This window comes from Argentina silus, assembly GCF_951799395.1.
Source record: "Argentina silus genome assembly, chromosome: 16".
In the NCBI taxonomy this organism is placed as follows: domain Eukaryota; kingdom Metazoa; phylum Chordata; class Actinopteri; order Argentiniformes; family Argentinidae; genus Argentina; species Argentina silus.
This window is the reverse complement of record NC_139670.1, coordinates 6,720,739-6,738,555: the sequence shown is the minus strand read 5'-3', so window position 1 is coordinate 6,738,555 and position 17,817 is coordinate 6,720,739. Positions and strand designations below refer to the sequence as shown.

The 17,817-nt window shown below is 48.2% G+C and overlaps 1 protein-coding gene across 2 annotated transcripts; it reads right to left on the bottom strand.

Annotated features, from left to right (window-relative positions):
• Positions 1-233: 233 nt before the first annotated feature.
• On the bottom strand, positions 234-16,656 carry ccdc57 (coiled-coil domain containing 57). 2 transcript variants are annotated; one of them, XM_083687207.1, is made up of 21 exons: positions 16,602-16,656; positions 15,775-16,046; positions 15,347-15,486; positions 14,225-14,333; positions 13,113-13,214; positions 12,716-12,873; positions 12,529-12,603; positions 12,030-12,230; positions 11,340-11,498; positions 11,012-11,174; positions 10,707-10,799; positions 7,755-7,992; positions 6,538-6,738; positions 6,050-6,150; positions 5,617-5,817; positions 5,470-5,526; positions 5,086-5,338; positions 4,411-4,535; positions 4,068-4,202; positions 3,574-3,781; positions 234-1,088 (listed from the first exon to the last, which is right to left on the bottom strand). In XM_083687207.1, the coding sequence occupies exons 2-21, from the start codon at positions 16,042-16,044 to the stop codon at positions 907-909; spliced, it is 3,171 nt and encodes a 1,056-aa protein (XP_083543333.1). In that variant the 5' UTR covers positions 16,045-16,046; positions 16,602-16,656; the 3' UTR covers positions 234-906. The 2 variants fall into 2 exon arrangements, with proteins under 2 accessions (XP_083543333.1, XP_083543332.1); XM_083687206.1 differs by having other exon boundaries at positions 235-1,088; positions 6,538-6,741.
• Positions 16,657-17,817: the final 1,161 nt, after the last annotated feature.

The window sequence follows — 17,817 nt, the reverse complement described above, 5'->3', positions numbered from 1 at the left end:
TTATTGTGAGGCATTTACAAAGAAAAAAATAGTTGGATTTTCTCATCTGGTGCTCATAGCTGGTATAAGTATTATAGCGTTTGTCTATAACACAATATTCTAAGAATATCCTATTTCCCAAAATGTAAATGCATGTTTAACCATTATTGTATTGAGGGGGAAATACATCAGCTCCTAACGGAACTAAGTGTTTGTCTGTTATTTTTTATTTACAGTAGTCACCGGCAAACGTCTTGTCTCCTGTACAGTCGGCGTTGACGCCGTATACTTTTACACCGGTTGACACGTGGTACACACCCAAAAGAGGTAGAAATGAACCAATCATAGAGCGGGGGTGTGTGGGTGTTGCTAGGATATAAGGTGATGTGACGATAGGAGGGGAGGAGCTTGTTGCCAGGACACAAAGATGGTGATGTAATCACAGAGGCTCGTCTGACTGTCAGGGTTTCTAGAGTTCAACGTTGCGAGATGTTCTAACTGTAGAATATGTATTTCCTCCTAGTAGAACCACAAATATAACCAGGTCAACCACTTCACCTGGACAAAAGGCACATTAAGACTTGAAACAGTAAAAATACGACTAAATGAAATAATAATTTGTACAAATCTTACTATGAAAATGTATATGTATATTTTAGTTTTTATTCAACAAAGATCATAATCAGTTTTATTAAAACAATAATGTACAAAACAGCACACCAGATACTGTATTCATGATTCTGTACTAAATCAATACAGTGATGTAGAGACCTGAGAGGACTGTTCAGCACCACTTGCACCGAAACACAAAAACGAATATTTGTCATGATTTGAGAGATATAATATATCTGCATTCGACAACACTACCTTGTCCTGCAGCACAGACAGACTGGCACCCTGACAGTAGACTACCACTAACCCTATCTATTAGTCTTTCATGTTGTAGTTCCTGATCTTGCAACCCCTCCCAGCAGTCTTGGTTTTCCTGGCGGTCTCAGAGGCAGGTCTCGTGGGTTTCCTCCTCTCTTGGACAGGTGCTCTGGACCCCTGCAGCCTCAAGCCTTCAGGGCTGGTTTCACTCAGGTCCTGTCTGGTCGGCTCCACCTCATCTGCGAGTGCACAGACAGGTAAAAACAGGGATTGGCACAGCAGAGGAATAATGTAAGAAATAATTTTCCAGATTTTCCAAAGTCACACAGAATGGATATTCTATTGTGGTACAGGGAGGAGAGAGTACCCCAAGAACCACCACTAGCCAATGCTTTCTTGGGCAACTGCTGTTACAAAAGGTGAAATTGATACTGTATCTTGTGTTACAGGTTTTAGTTCTCACAACATTTTCTAAAAGGACAGTCCTGAACAAAACAAAAGCCTTGAAAATGGCCCCGTAGTTGCTTGGGGCCCAACCCCATCCAATTCAAAAGCATATTGAGGCACACCTTTTTCAGTTGTTATCAAAGGCAATCTTAGTCTCTGCCTAATAAATACCACTGACTGAATCTCTTCCTGTTTTGTGAAATGGGCAGAGAGAGCAGTCAGAGTGTTTCAGTAGAGTTCCCCGCTACCCCAGTTCCATACAGCCAGTGTATCGCCGCTCATTCCTATAGAGAAACACTTAAGACACTCAGCGATGCCTGGTGAAGCTGTCAAAGCCTCTTGTTTTGAACCGTTCAAGTGATGCATTTAAAGCCTGCTGGCACTGAAACCAGCCTCCCTGTAAGGTGTTTCTCAGGTTGAAAACAATAGACCAGGGGGGTCACTGAGTGTGTCTTTCTCTGTGGTCCCTCAAGGCTGACAGTGGCCACAGCAGATCTTTTTGGCATGGCTGGTTATGCACAGAGCACACATTGTGTCTCCACCTCTCTACAGACACACAGAGCATCTTATCACATCCATCTGTGAGGCAACACACATCTCCATTATCATGACAACACCATGGTTGTACCTCCTGACAGAGAGGACTATACACAGAAATAGAATGGACAGAATGAGCATAGTTCTAAAATTCACTGTACTCTCAGAGTACACCCAAGACGGCTGTCTGTCCTCCGATGATGGAACATTCCTTAGAATTGGAATGTCTGTTCTAGTCATTCTAATTATATGCCGCTGCACTACACATCAATCTTAAAGAAACGTTGGTGGACGAGCTGATATAGAAAACACAACTTCAGCTTCTTCTTCCATTACCCTGGAACAATACATTGTCAAGCAGTTTAATGAGAGAGGCCTGATATCTACCATATGCGTTCTTTGTGGAGGTTTGCTACACATGGGACTTGCACCCCCCTCTTCTACACGTGCCACCCATGTGTCTTTTCCTTAACGTGCGCTATCATTTGGAAAGCCTTGGCAGCCCGCTGCTGGCTGAAGCAACGCCTGCTCCAGGTCTAATCAAATCTTAGGGATGGCCACACTGTTTTTGGCAACTGTGGCAGCCGCTGCTGAGGCAAGACACACACACACACACACACACACACACACACACACACACACACACACACACACACACACACACACACACACACACACACACACACACACACACACACACACACACACACACACACACACACACACACACACACACACACACACACACCGTGCCAGATTATCAGTCAGCACATCCTCTAGCATGCCGTGGCTGTGTGTGCCAGGCCTGCCCTGAGCTCTGTAAACAACGCCAGTGTCAACAGGGACATACTGTAGTGAACCTGTTAAAACACCTGATTCATCCAACATACTTCAACCCCCAGTCTTAATTTTCTCAGAAACCAGTGGGAGGATGATAGTTTAATCTGTTATACTCATCGGTTTTCTAATGTCCTCTAATAGAATTGACATTTGTTTCCCAGGGTATTACTGTATGTTTGGAAACAGTCTACCTCATGTCTATCACAGATCTCCAGTCAGCCCCCGTGTCCCAGATGGTTGGATGGTTGAGAAACTGTTCCCTGGACAGTGGACCGTCACAGAGCCTTCACCCTGTCCCTCTGGGACCCAGCCCAGAGACAAGGCCATGCGTTGGGTAACCTCCCACCCTCCCCGTGCCCAGGCTGAAGCTCTCTCCCACCTTCCCTGTGTCCAGACTGAAGCTCTCTCCCACCTTCCCTGTGTCCAGATTAAAACCTTTTTGTGAAACATTTAACACTTTTATTTCTTTATGCCTTTTGGTTTACAACCTAGTCATGCTGAACTGCAGCCCAGTGCACTGTAGCAACTTGGCAGATAAGTGTAGCCTTGGGTGTGTATTGTGACAGAGTGATACTGGCCTCACTGTGACGGGTCTGGTAAATACCCAACAGAATGCAGACACACCAGTTGGTTTATAAAATTCTTTGACTCACAAAGCAGACTCACACGTTTTATAAATGCCATAAATGCAACATGTAAAAGGTAAAGGATGAAAATTGGGTAACAGAATTATATATACTACAGATTTTATGCGGACTACAAACACATGTTAATGATAATCATATTAGCATGCAATCCATAAAAAGGTGGATAGTCTGTCTGTCTGTCTGAGAGAAAGACAGGCAGGCAGGCAGGCAGACAGACAGACAGACAGACAGACAGGCAGACAGATATCCTCACCTCTCTCTGTGCTGTGTCTGGGTGTCAGTATAGAGGGGCTCAGGCCTCTGTCCAGTATCTGCCACACCTCCCTCAGTGACCCCTCCGTTGTCACAGACGACAGGAGAGGGCCAGACGGGCTACAGGAGGGTCGCGCCCCCCCGTCCAGCTGCAGGGAGGCCTGTGATTGGCTAAGGAGAGGAGGTGTGTTCTCCTTGCTCCTAGAGCGCTGAGGAACAGGAAAAGAAACAGATGTTCAGAGGACATTCCTCCCCCCCTCTCGTCTAGCAAGTAGAATAAGGTCATGGCCCCAGTATGTTAAAGCTGATTTCAGTAAAATAATAATAATAATGTCACATTTCATAACCTAATGTTTACTTATGTATGGCCAGATCAACATTGTTCATTTGTGGACAATCAACTGAATATGAAGATATCTAGTGAATGGAGACACCAAGCTCTTACAGCACCAGTCCTCAGGTCAGGTGATATATCAGTCTGGGCAGTGTGATCACCTCATGTCTATGTGTGTCCTTGTGCCCCTGTCCCCAGGGGTTGGCAGCCCCGTGTCTGTCTCTGCCCCCACTCTCGCTCTCAGACACCACTGCAGGAGCCCCCCTCCTCTGTTCCCTCTGGGCGTACTGCAGCTCCTGGGAAAGAAAAACACGGCTTTACTCTGAGGGTCGTGTAGAGAAACGCACTACGTTGGATTGTTCGCCTCTGTTGTGACGGCCCTCATTGCTCACACCTGTCATGTCTTTACAGTATCAGTTCATATGCTTGAAAAAGGACACGCGGAGAGAGGAAATCCTTAAACACTCCCGTAGATTCCCTGTATTGAGAGGTGAGACGGGTCACCTGTGTGGTCAGCTGGTACTGCAGCCGTTCCAGAGCGGAGAGGCGACCCTGCTGGTCTCTAGACGGGTCTCGCTCCGGCACGACTAACTCTGAGGCCAGGGAGGGTTCAGGAGCAGCCTGTGGAACTGGGAGGGGGAGAGGGAGAGAGAGGGAGAGGGGGAAAGATAGTGTTAGAAAATAACAGACAGAGAGACTGTGTGTGTGTGTGTGTGTGTGTGTGTGTGTCCCTGTTCCCTGTGTCCGGGGTGTTTGTGCTTCTCCTCCGGCCCCTGCGGCTGTGTGTGAGCTCTGCTGATTCCCCTGTAATCCCTCGGAGCAGCAGGGATCAGGGCGGTGGGGCGGAAGAGAAACACAGGAGAATAGACAGGACATTCACCACTTCCTGTCCCTGTCAACACTCCGAACCCAATCACACCCCAGAGGCACTTCCTGTTTATACTAACCCATCAAAGCCAATAAGTCCCATGTGGATTGATAGTCACTATATATATGTAGCTGTCAACACTCCCTAGCCAATCACGGCACGGGAGAGCAGGGAGCAAGGCGTGCTACGCTACAGATTGTTCAGACAGATAGAAGTGTATGGTAAAGAACAGACCTCCCTGTGTGTAATACGGAGCACAGTGGTGTACTTAGGAGGTGTGAGGCAAGTCTGTGTTGACTCTAGCAGCATACCGTCCAGTCCCGCGTGGGTGAGCTGGGCACGGAGGCGGTTGCCCATCTCGATCAGCTGCTGCCTGTCCCTGGTCAGACGGGCGATACAGCGAGCTGCCTGCTTCAGCTTGGCCTGGAGGAGGGGGGGGGCGCTGAGCTTCCCCCCCTGCCCCCCCTGCCCCCCCGTCCCACCCAGCCTCAGGCCCGACGCCAGCTGCTGCTGCTGCCGCCGCAAACAGAGGTTCTCCTCCTGCAGCTGCCTCACCATCTCACTCTGGGGGAGGGAGGGAGAGGGGGAGGGAGGGGGGGAGGGAGAGTGAGGGGGAGAGGGAGAGGGAGAGAGACAGAAACAGATGGTGAGAGAGAGGTGAGACAAGTCTTCTCCCTCTGACATGATTTACATACCTCTTCACAGACAATGGGTTCTCTTCCACTTGCGATGTCCAGCTTCAGGGCAGACACCTGGTTATGACAACACAATGCAACACATGTCAATTCAGTGCTTCTTATCACCTGCAGAGTGCAGGGTGAGGATGGCTTTCAGGCCCTTACCTGGTTGCCCAGGGCGACCGTCTCCAGGTTGTTGAGGATGCTTCCTTTCTGGTACTCCTCTTTCTCTCTCCTCACCTCCTCCAGCTCCATCTCCACAGCAGCCAACCGCTGACGAAGGCCCGCCTCCTCCGACAACCAGCTCCTCTTGTGATTGGCCAGTTCCAGACGCAGCTCCTCACCCTCCAGCTGCTTTGAGTGGCACTGTGAAGATGAAGAGAAGATGGAGAGAGAGAGAGAGAGAGAGGGAGGGAGCATGGAGAGATAAAGGGACGGAGAAACAGAGGGGGGGGGGGGTGATCAGTGACACTATAAGATCCCTTGTCTACTCTGAAGTGCAGCACAGTGTAACTATCTATCATATCCAATCAGAAACTGCTCTGTGGAGTTACGGGACCCATAGAGGTTCCTATAGTAACGTCTATGGCATCAGTACCTGTTGAGTGAGAGTAGCCAGGGCAGACTCCAGGTGGGCCACCCTGACTTCCTGTTTCCTGAGAGCAGCTGTGGTGGCCACCTTCTCCACCCGCAGACCACCTGACAACACACACCACACCATCTCAGCAGGGCAGAGGACCCCAACACAAGTCAGGATCAAACCACACCATCTCAGCAGGGCAGAGGACCCAACACAAGTCAGGATCACAGCAGCCATTACTTACCATGTAAGTAATAGGGAACAGTGGCTTCCTCTCCTGGTCTGTTATGTTTCCTCTATACGGATCTAGAAGCAGTGTAGCTGAAAACAACGTGCTTGATGCCTACCAGGAATTCAACTTCCCCAGTCCACTTCTACTTTTACATTAGTTCAGATGACGGAGAGGAGACCAGGAGAGGACACCACTTTAGACAATTGAGGTGCCCCCTTCATCTGCACCCAGGGGTGCTTATTATGACACGTGCCCCTCGGCTACCTCTCCTTACCGATGGTCTCGTTGAGGGAGCGGATGTGGTTCTGGAGGTATGCGTTGTCCGGGGCGACGGGAGCGTGTGTGGTTGCAGGGGTAACTGTGGCGGTGTTGTGAGGTCTGGTGGCGCCCTCTAGCTGCTCCTCTAGGCGCCTGCAGCGAGCCTTCAGCTCTGTAACCTCCTGCTCTAAAGCCTGGGTAAACTCTGCAGTACCCACTGCTGTCACAGGGAGAGAGAGAACACACATACAAAACTCCAGTAAACCAGTGGACAAATATAATAATAATATTATTATACATTTATATTGCTATTACAGTGGATGGGCCATTAGAACCCAGAATACTGAATGTGTCTATTCTATATTGGTCCGAGGCTTATAAGTCACCACACATTCTCCAGTAAAGTTAACTTCACTGGTTGACATGCAGTAGAAGTGTCATGTTCCAATCTCACACCCTGTTTACATGGAACTCACACAGTACACAGGGAGCAGAAGCAGGTGGGATGACAATTATCTGTCAAATGAGATGAGTCATCCTACCGTCCGTTGTCATAAAAAAAACGTCGTAAAAAATAAAAACAGACAACACGATGACTCATCTAATTTGATAGATTGTCACGGCAATGCCACTGTAGTAAAAATCACAACTCTCCTTTCAACAGATTCCTTACATTAGCCAATGCAAACATAGTTCAATGTCAATGGGCTTGAGAGCACAGCTAGCCTGGAGTACTAAGCCAGTTCGTCCTGTCTGCGTCTGCTCCCTATTGAAAGGTGCCCCTGGAGCAGGATTAAACTACCGCCCCTGCTCCATCTACTAAAGGTTGAGAGTGGCTCATCTAAGACCAATCCCATTACCAGCAAGCCACACCTATAAATACTCAATGGTTGGCCATAAATATACCTAGGGGCTGGCAACGTCAACAGAGGTACATGTCAACAAAATACACACACACCTCAGCTACGGTGTGTCAGTGTGTTTGTGTGTTTAGCTCAGCTGTGAATGGGTTGGTGATGACACAGTCGGGCTGGGCATTAGGCTAGTTAGGGGCTAGCAGCAGACTGGGTGAAGGTGGGTGTGAGGTACTGGTGTTGACGGTTGGGTGTGGGTGGGTTAGGTGTGGGTGGGTTAGGTGTGTGTGTGTGTGTGTGTGTGTGTGTGGGTGGGTGTGTTTGTGTGTACTGTTGACATAGATCTAGAACACTGTTGTATGTGTGTGGGTGTTGACACCTGCTGGACTGGTCTTTGAGGAGCTGTCACCGGGCTGGGCTGTGGCCAGGGGCCCAGTAGGTTGCTGGGTGGTGGAGGCATCAGGAGGTGCTGGAGGAGGAGGAGAGGGCTGGATCAGACTCTCCATGTCCCTCCTCATCTGGGCCACCACCACCCTCAGGCTGCTGTTCTGCTGCTGGACACGACGGATCTCCTCTGAGGCGAGGCCTCCTCCACCCTCACCACCAGGCCTGGAGCCCTATGAATGGACAGAGACACACAAACACACACACACACACACACACACACACACACACACACACACACACACACACACACACACACACACACACACACACACACACACACACACACACACACACACACACACACACACACACACACACACACACACACACACACACACACACACAACTGTCTTACAAAACAGTTTTAGATCACCTTAGTGACAGAGCATTTTCAACCCATGGCCACTAGATGGAGCTAAAAGTCTGCATGTGGTTCAGGACATCTTTTTGAACTATTTGTAAACACCTTAGATTATTATAAAGATCTTATCTTTTTTGAATAACAATGTGTTCTGTTAACTCAAAAACTGTAAGATACGATGACAAAGATGGTTTAATACAAACTATTAATATAGAATATTATAAACTGTTGATGGAGACCAACCCTGAGCATTTCATACCATTTATGGTATAGTTGTTGGCTCAGGGAGTGACATTACTTTGACAAATGAGACAAATGGTGGATTGAAAACTGATGCTCCGATTCTGCTTGTTCAAAATTCAACAAGAAAAAGCACAAGGGGGGTCACAACCTTTTCAGGAAGCCGTAAACACCTGCTCTTTGGCCCTCACCCAGAGGGTCCTGTTCCAGACATAGGAGTTGTCCCTCAACCACAGTTCTAGGATCAGATTACCCTCACCCCAATCTGAACTGAAATCATCAGGAGGGTGTAAACTGAACCTGATCCTGAGTCTGTGGTTAATTAGTGGCAACATGAGCGGCTCATGAAAGCACATTATATCCATGACGTGTTGAGGGTCTTGAGGTCATACAGCCTGAGAGATTGACACCTTATGACGGCCCTTACACGCTGACACATCACCATTTCATTGACCGTGTAATTTCAAAAGCACTGGACGATTCACGGGTCGATATTCAGATGCCGATGTCCAAATGCTCAGTTTGACGAAGAGGTACGGTCCACTCGCTGGTGATGACATCACTGTGCGCGCCACGGCAGATGGATGTCAGGTTGATATGCTGTAGCGTAGCGTAGCTGCCGCGCCAGGTGGTCAGCGCCATAAACTCTCGGCCCCATCTGTCCATTCCTCCCAGGCAGATGGAAAAGACAACCACATCCTCACAGAGTCACAGAGAAATGGCAAGGGTGAGGAGTTTGGGCACCTTGTTGCCCAAGGACAACTGGTTATGCAAGAGCTGTGTGTCTGCATGTGTGCGTGTGTGTGTGTGTGTGTGTGTGTGAGGGGGGGGTGGGGGGTGGGTCATGTTTTACATGTCAGCAAACTTAGGGAAAGACCACTCTGTTTTCCAGTCAAATGAGCATTCAGGCTTCAATGATTGACTCTCCTCAAATCAAAACAGAGGAGGGAACTCCCCAAAAGGCTTCTCGCCCCTGTGATGTGAAGGTTCCGAGCCAACAGAGGTATGCATGTTGGTCTGGCAGCCAGCCAACAACCAAAGGTTATCAGACCACCGGCTGCTGAAGGAAAGGCCACCTAAAAAAGGCTCTTGACGGGATGAACCCACTTCAACAGTAACTGAGGGGCATCAGCAGGGAGAGATAACACTGTAAGTGTGTGTGTGTGTGTGTGTGTGTGTGCGAGAGAGAGAGAAAAAAAAGAGAGAGAGAGAGAGAGAGAGAGAGAGAGAGAGAGGCCTTGATAGGGTGACAGAATCAAGAGAGATAGAAAACAGAGTCAAAAAGCTACACTGAAGAATGGGGAACAAGACAACTTTTGAATCAAAGAACAGCTCAACGTAACGTAGAACCATCCTCCAAAATACCCTGAAGTGGATTTAAAAAGAGAACGGGCAAGACCAGATAGGAGCTTGCAGGGGACCTGCTGTATCACATTGAGGTTATGAACTTGAGATTAGGAAGCTTCCTCACGCCAGGAGGAATAAAACCAGATAAGCCATATACCCTTAGTGATGAAACAAGTGAAGAGACTCCAATGTCAACAGCCTAACAGTCAAACAGACAGAGAGAGACACATGCTGTGGTGATAGAGGTGGTGTTAACAGGAGCTGGGGAGGTCGTGGTCGGGTCGAGATGGTGGTGGTGGTGGTGGTGGTGGTGGTGGTGGTGGGGGGGGGGGGGGCCTTCTCTCCGTTTTCCCTACGGTCCACCTCACCTCCCCTCTCTCTTTTTCACTCCCCCTCCCTCCGTCTGTGCCACTGTCTCTGTCACACACACACACACACACACACACACACACACGCACACACGCACACACGCACACACGCACACAGACCGGCCAGTCGGCCATTGATTTGGCTGTTGTAGACTGTTGGAGGCCGTAAAAGGTCAGCCAGAATGTGAGAATCAGGGAGCATGTCTGTCCGTCAGCATCACCGGAGCTTCTATTTAAAGACGCCTAAATGCTGAAGATTAATGGCCTGCTTGGATGCAGGGAGAGAGGACAGTGGATCGTTCAGGCCTCTAGCCTCACCCCTACTACCACACTCCCCCTCTCCATGTGGAATTCAAACTATTTTTAGAATAGCTGTGGTAACAACTCGTTATGTATATAGAAGGTTATCTATGCTGAGGCGTTTTATTTACTCACTCACTCACTCACTCACGCACGCACACACGCACGCACGCACGCACGCACACACACACGCACGCCCGCACACACACACACACACACACACACCTGTAGGCATGACTAGACTCTCCAGCACCCTTTGTAGTCTCACCTGCAGTGCCTGGTCTCTCTCCATGGTAACGGTGCGCAGTAACGCAGTCATGTCCTGTAGATCTCTGTCTCTCTCCCTCAGCTCTGCTGCAGCCTAGACAAAACAGGAGAGAGGGCTGGGCTGAAATCACATTTATCATCATCATCATCATCATCATCTTCATTTTATGATGACACTTTATGCTGCTAATCCTGTGTAAGTCTCACCTGGTCTCTGGCCTGGGTCAGGCCCTGTATTAACCCTTCACTGTGCAGGTGGAGTAGTGTTGTGTCTAAGTGTACCTGTAGTGTATGTGTAAGTCTCACCTGGTCTCTGGCCTGGGTCAGGCCCTGTATTAACCCTTCACTGTGCAGGTAGTGTTGTGCCTTGGCGTCCTCACAGCGACGCTGCCAGTCCAGCTCCACCTGAACCCTCCTCTGCTCCAGAGCCTTCTCCCGCTCCACGCCAGCACACAGCTGCTGTTTATACCTGACACACACACACACACACACACACACACACACACACACACACACACACACACACACACACACACACAGACACACACATTTAAACACACTCTTCCACCTCACTTCTTTGTCTCCCCCCTTCCCCCCTCCCTCACTCCTGTCTCCCCCCTCCCCCCCCCCTCACCTCTCTGTCTCCCCCCTGCTCCTCTCCAGGTCTGTCCTGAGTTTGGCCTCTCTCTCCTGCAGGGCCAGCAGCTCCGTGTCCTTGGCGACGGTTTCCTTGGAGACCTGAGTGATGTGCGTGTCCCAGCTGCTCCGAGTGGTCTCCAGCTCAGTGCGCAGCCTTCAACACACAGCACAGGACTCAACATGGTACTGAGCCCTTAATAGAATGAGTTTGATTGGTGATAAACACTGTGTTTCATCCCTTTGAGAGAGAGAGAGAGAGAGAGAAAAAGAGAGAGAGAGAGAGAGAGAGAGAGAGAGAGAGAGAGAGAGAGAGAGAGAGAGAGAGAGAGGGGCTGGGGCTGTTTAAAGCTCTCTCTCATCTGTTTCACACATAATATACATAATCACATCTCTCTGACAGCATCTGCCTGACACGCCCACGTACTCCATGGCTGAGGACTAAGATCACTTTGGACAGGGAAGGCCTCGCAATAAACATAGCCTGGGTGTAACATAAACATTCCCAAACACAGAAAAAGCATAATTCCAAACAAACTTGTCCACACATACCTCCCTTCTCTCTCTCTCTCTCTCTCTCTCCACACACACACACACACACACACACACACACACACACACACACACACACGACAGACAGACAGACAGATGCGCGCGCACACGCACACACACTCTCTCACTCTCTCACCGCTCTATCTGCTGATCTCTGTGTGTCAGTGTGTCTTCATGGTCTTTCTGGGTCCTGCGTATCTGTGCTGCCATGGTGTCCAGTTGTGCCTGTAGTCCAGCGGTGTGTTTCTCCACCTGACGTAGCTGCTCTCCGTGAGCCTCCCGCAGGGCCTCCAGCTGGCCGTCTCTCTCACGCACGGCCCGGTCCAGCTCCTCGTGCCTAAGGTTTCCAGAAAAATGGGAAATGTAAAAGTGCTTTTACACGGCTAAACCCTGTGCATGTTACACAATGTGCTTCAAAACTTAAATGTTAAGGGTTCTGCCTACTATTATTCTACATAATCAGGACAAGAAACCAAAATCATCCAACTCGTAAACGTGAACCCGAAGTCACTGCCGTGAGGTTGCCTTAAAGGGACACTTTGCCAATTTTGGGCCTCAGAATCATTGTCTCTACCACTCTATACACTATCATTGTCATTGCTGTCTGTGATATCTGTGGAATCTGCAGGACTCACTTTTTGTTGTACGTCTCCTCCTCTTTCTTCCTCTTGATGTCAATCATCCTCAATTTGTCCTCAAGCTCCTTTATCCTGAGAAATGATAATCATAGTCACTCTCACCTCAAATAGTCAAAGATGTTTCTAGATCCAAAGCAACTGGAGACAATCACACACACAGGGTCACACTGGTTGTTGTTTGTACCTGCTGTCCTTAACAGCAGTGATGTCCTTTATCTCCCAGTCTCTGCGCCGCAGCTGAGTGTGTGTGTGCTGGCAGAGCTCTTCTGAGGCCTTCAGGGCCTCTACAGCCTGAGTCTGGGCCTGAGAGTGCACCTCTGTCTCCTTAGAGAGCAGCTTCACCTGGGGTACACACGCAGACACACACACACACACACACACACACACACACCCGCACATCAGAGAAACGCACTAACAACAACCTTTCATTCCTCTTTTCCCAGTAACTTCGCCTGGACACGCACGCACACACACACACACACACACACACACACACACACACACACACACACACACACACACACACACACACACACACACACACACACACACACACACACACACACACACACACTTCTCACCTGGAGTTCATGGGACAGAACCACAACGCGCATCTCGTCCGTTCTCAAGTTAAACTCATGCTCTCGTTGTCTCAGGTTGTTATCAAAGTCTGCCATCATCTCCTTAAAACGAGGCAGAAGAACAGACTTCTATTAACGTACAAACTATCTGGTTATTGTATATCATTATTGTGTAATAATTATTGTATATAAATAGGACCCCCCCCATTCCAACGATAGTGCTTTCCTCAAATGTAAGGAGCTGAAAGAGGTTTCAGGGTATGTCTGAAATGTTATGGTTGATCGTGAAAAAATCCCAATTTAAGTAGACATCCTTGAACTGGATCTGTTCTGTTTCCATCTGACCTATTCCCGGCCGACAGCAGCACCAGAGCCAACACTACCAGAGCAGCTTTATCCTGCCTCATTCATCACAGCAGGGGTTAGCACCTTCTCCCATTACCTCAGAGAGAGGCGCTCAGAGGGAGGTATCCACACACACACACACACACACGCACACACACACGCACACACACACGCACACACACACACACACACACACACACACACACACACACACACACACACACACACACACACACACACACACACACACACACACACGCCTGGCAGTCAAATTAACTAATAGTCATGCAATGGGGGTAGATTTAGTGTTTCTTTGTTTGGGCTCAGAGTGGAAAGGTCTCTGGCTGATCTTCTGTAAATGGATTAGGGTCTACGTACTTAGAAAGGACTCAGACAGCTAAGGCCTTTGTGATTGGATGAGGCTATTCAGTGAAAACCAGAAAGTGGTCTTCCGCAGCTCCCACTTCCCTTGCTGAGGGTATGTTGTAATAGATAATGTGTGTACGTGTGTGTACGTGTGTGTACGTGTGTGTGTGTGTGTGTGTGTGTGTGTGTGTTTTTGTACCAGTGTGTGTGAGTGACGCAGTGTGCATGGGTGCGAGCAGGCATGGTTTCTCAACTGCAGCCGTGCTGTCGTGACTTGTTGGCTCTTACCTCTACCATGAGACAGTTCTCTCTGCTATTGGAGATCCTGTGTGTGTGTGTGTGTGTGTGTGTGTGTGTGTGTGTGTGTGTATGTGTGTGTGTGTGTGTGTGTGTGTGTGTACCTGTCTCTGCAGTGCCAACTCTCCCTCCACCTCCTGTATCCGGCATTGGAGATCTCGTTTCATCCCCTCATACTCCTCCCTCTGCTTCTGAATGTCACCAGTCTTAGAGCTGACACACACACACACGCACACACACACACGGACACACACACATGTTAAACCCATTATGGCACTGGCAAACAAACAGTCAAATTTTCAGTTTTCAATCAAATGCCTTGAATATTGCTAGTAGAGCAAATACAACTATGTTCCACAAAGGATGAACACCCAGGAGAAGGTTTGATTAAGGGGCCCAGATGAGACCCTTTGCTTAACAAAGAGCTCAAATGTTAAAGGCCATGTGAATAGGCTACTTAAACCAGTCTATATATACCCACACAGATGGGTCTGATGAGTCACTATGGGGGTATGTATAGGGCGTCATGCCATGTGTATTGATGGACTGCATAGAAACCGTGTGCGAACTGTGTAACATGTATTGAACAGCCATGAGCCTAGTTTCAAGCATGATGTGCTATTGCAGCTCTCATGATGTGCTATTTTCTCTCTTCTCTGTGGAACATTCTCCCACAAGGTAACATCGGGGAGTACCCAAGAATCTTAGTTTCATCAGTGTTAATAATGTGGCGTTGGAGTCATGATTGGCCTTTAACATCTTCATCTCAGCATGGCCATTATGCTGTCCTCCTCCGGCTGCAGATGCTGTCATTGACTCATAATGACACAGTCATGAGTCTCAGTCGTGAGTCACAGTCGTGAGTGGAGACAGTGCGGGAAATGTAGTCTCTAGAGCTTTTCTTCTATTTCAGCATTCAATTTCACTACGGTGATGGTGCTGTGTTAGACTCTAAAACCCAGAATCTAACAGCATAAACCATAATGAGTGTGTCAAGATTTGCCACCCACCTTAGCCACCCTCTCTTAGCTTGGTGCTTACATCTATCCCGTCCCTTCAGATCTGGAAGGGGGCATTAAGAAGTGTCTAGGTAATATGGGCTAGGAGTTGATTTGTGATTGTACACAAGTGAACGAGCAAGCACACCAACCCTCCTCTCCTCTCCTCTCCTCTCCTCTCCTCTCCTCTCCTCTCCTCTCCTCTCCTCTCCTCTCCTCCCTTTTTACCTCTGTAGTCTCTCCATCTGCAGCCTGTGTTCTGCAGCTCTTTGCTGGTTGCGTCTCTGGTCCTCTCCCCTCTCCCTGGCCTCCCTCTCCCTCTCCTCCTGCAGCTTGGCTATCTGGATGCGTAGCTGGCTCATCTCCTCCTGTCTGCATTCAACACAATTGTATTATTATTCAGCCTGGATAGTCATCTGATGTCATTGTCTTTGTCACTATAACATTACCAAAGCAGCATTTCTTTCCATTGGATTATCCCCTCCCTCCTGCAACCTCATTTCCTCCCCTTTGCAGATACGATTGCACGTGGTAGTAACTCATTGGGTCTACGTTGCATTACTACGCCCAAGTCGTCGGATATGAAGGGGAGTACACAAGGGCAGAAGGGAAGGAGACAATGATTAGGAATGGAAGACAGCCCAAAATGACATCACATGCCTGGCGGTCTCCGTGACTTGAGCGCGGGCAGCCATGGCATCATATCTCTCCAGCTCACGGTCGCGTTCCTCCAGCACGGCCAGGTTGAAGCGGAAGTCCTCCCTGAGCTGCTGGAAGCGTGGCCTGAGCAGGGAGAACTGTTCCTGGGCATCACGGAGGGAGCTCTCCAGCTGCTGGACACGTAGAGACTGGAGCTCCTTCCACTCCCTCTCCTTACAGGCCAGCTGAGCCTCAAGGTCTCCTCCATCATCTCCACTGGCCTGCATGACTGAGATGTGTACACATGTTCGCGCCACCTGAACAGTTTCTTTCCTATGGCAGTGGGGCTCACAACCAAGCCCCCTGCCTCTCTCTGACCCCCCCCCACCACCACCATCACCCTGTCACACAAACAATGCACTGACAGTGTAATTTATAATTATTTAAAATTATTCTAATTTATAGTGTACATGCCCCTTTTATAATGTACAAATATACTTGGCCAAATAAAATAATTCTGATTCTGATTCTGATTAACACACACACACACACACACACACACACACACACACACACACACACACACACACACACACACACACACACACACACAGCATCATTCTTGAATTGTTTAGTTGGAATCTTGTAGCTTGCTTTACAATCTAACTGTATGATAGATGTGATAGATAACTAACTTATTGAGTCTGATACAAGTAAAGAAACATAATGATGTGACACACACAGTCGCTGTAAATGTGACGCCACCACAACATGCAGAGTTCGTTCCACATGGTCAACATGTATAAAGAAAGTATTTGATGTTAGCTAACTAGCTCTTACTCACTTAGTATTCAACCAGTAGCTGGGTACATTTGCAAACCAACTTCGCTTGTTGACTGGCAGATCTCCCGCTCTTCCGTGATATGACCGGTTTCTATAGTAACCACTGTGTTCGTCTGTATAAATCGTCCGTGTAGTAAATGTGATTGTGAAGAATGACACTTGCCGCTTTCAAGAGGCTGCTACTTGAGTTTTGTTGAATATCAAAACAAGTGATAATCAAAACATAATTCTATTTCATCTAATGATTTGACTTAGGTTTAGGAACATGCAATGTAACATGACACAATCCCTTCGTCCGAACTGAGTAGAGTGATAGACGTTTACTACAACAAGTCGAGTTCTAGAGTAGGGAAACAAAGAAAGCTGATGAAATAGGAAACAATACACTTGACTGGCACAATGATGGTCACAAGTGAGATGTGCATCATGCCACACCCCCTCTGAACGGACGTGACTCCCATCAGGTAGACCCACCCCCCCTCCCTTTGGAGAGACTTTGGAGAGCGCAATATTGTGCATTTCACACTCGTCACACACACACCCAGCAGGTGAATCATCAGTAACTCAGGGCACTGGGCTTTAGGTTCGAGCCCTTTTCGTTCAACAGTTTCTTCGCCGCGCAGACAGATCCCTCGAACAGACTTAAGGGAGGAGGCGTGAACGCGTGGTCCAGCGAGGAGAGCGCATCTCAAGGAAGACCGTTATAAGCGTTACCAGGTAAGTGCCTTATGGTTTAAACATGCATGATGACTATTTCTGTAGCCTATTATTACATGTTTTGGTCACACCCTTCATAAAGGGTTGATGCTGTCAATGTGAATTGAATTTGCCTACATCTTGATCATACACTCATTGTTTCAGTCTTTATGTCGGGATGGCACTGTTATGTGCGCTCCTGTAGTGTATCAGTAACCGTTTCATTTGATATGCAACAGGCTTCGATGTGTATTTTCCATATTTTTATGCTATATGATCCCTTACATTAGTATAAAAGTGCTCTCTTCTCAATGGCATGCATAGTGTATTGAACTCGGTCTTGATATGATTCGTTTTTTAAAAGCGCATGCTCTGACGCACATCAATCATGGACCAAACCGTCTTGATTAATGATATGGTTATAGTTCTAAGTTCTAATCTTTTCTAAAAGAGAGTATTTACTTTTTGATTATAGGCTTTACAGTCCTGGGTGTATCATTGTATGTACACTTTACAGTCCT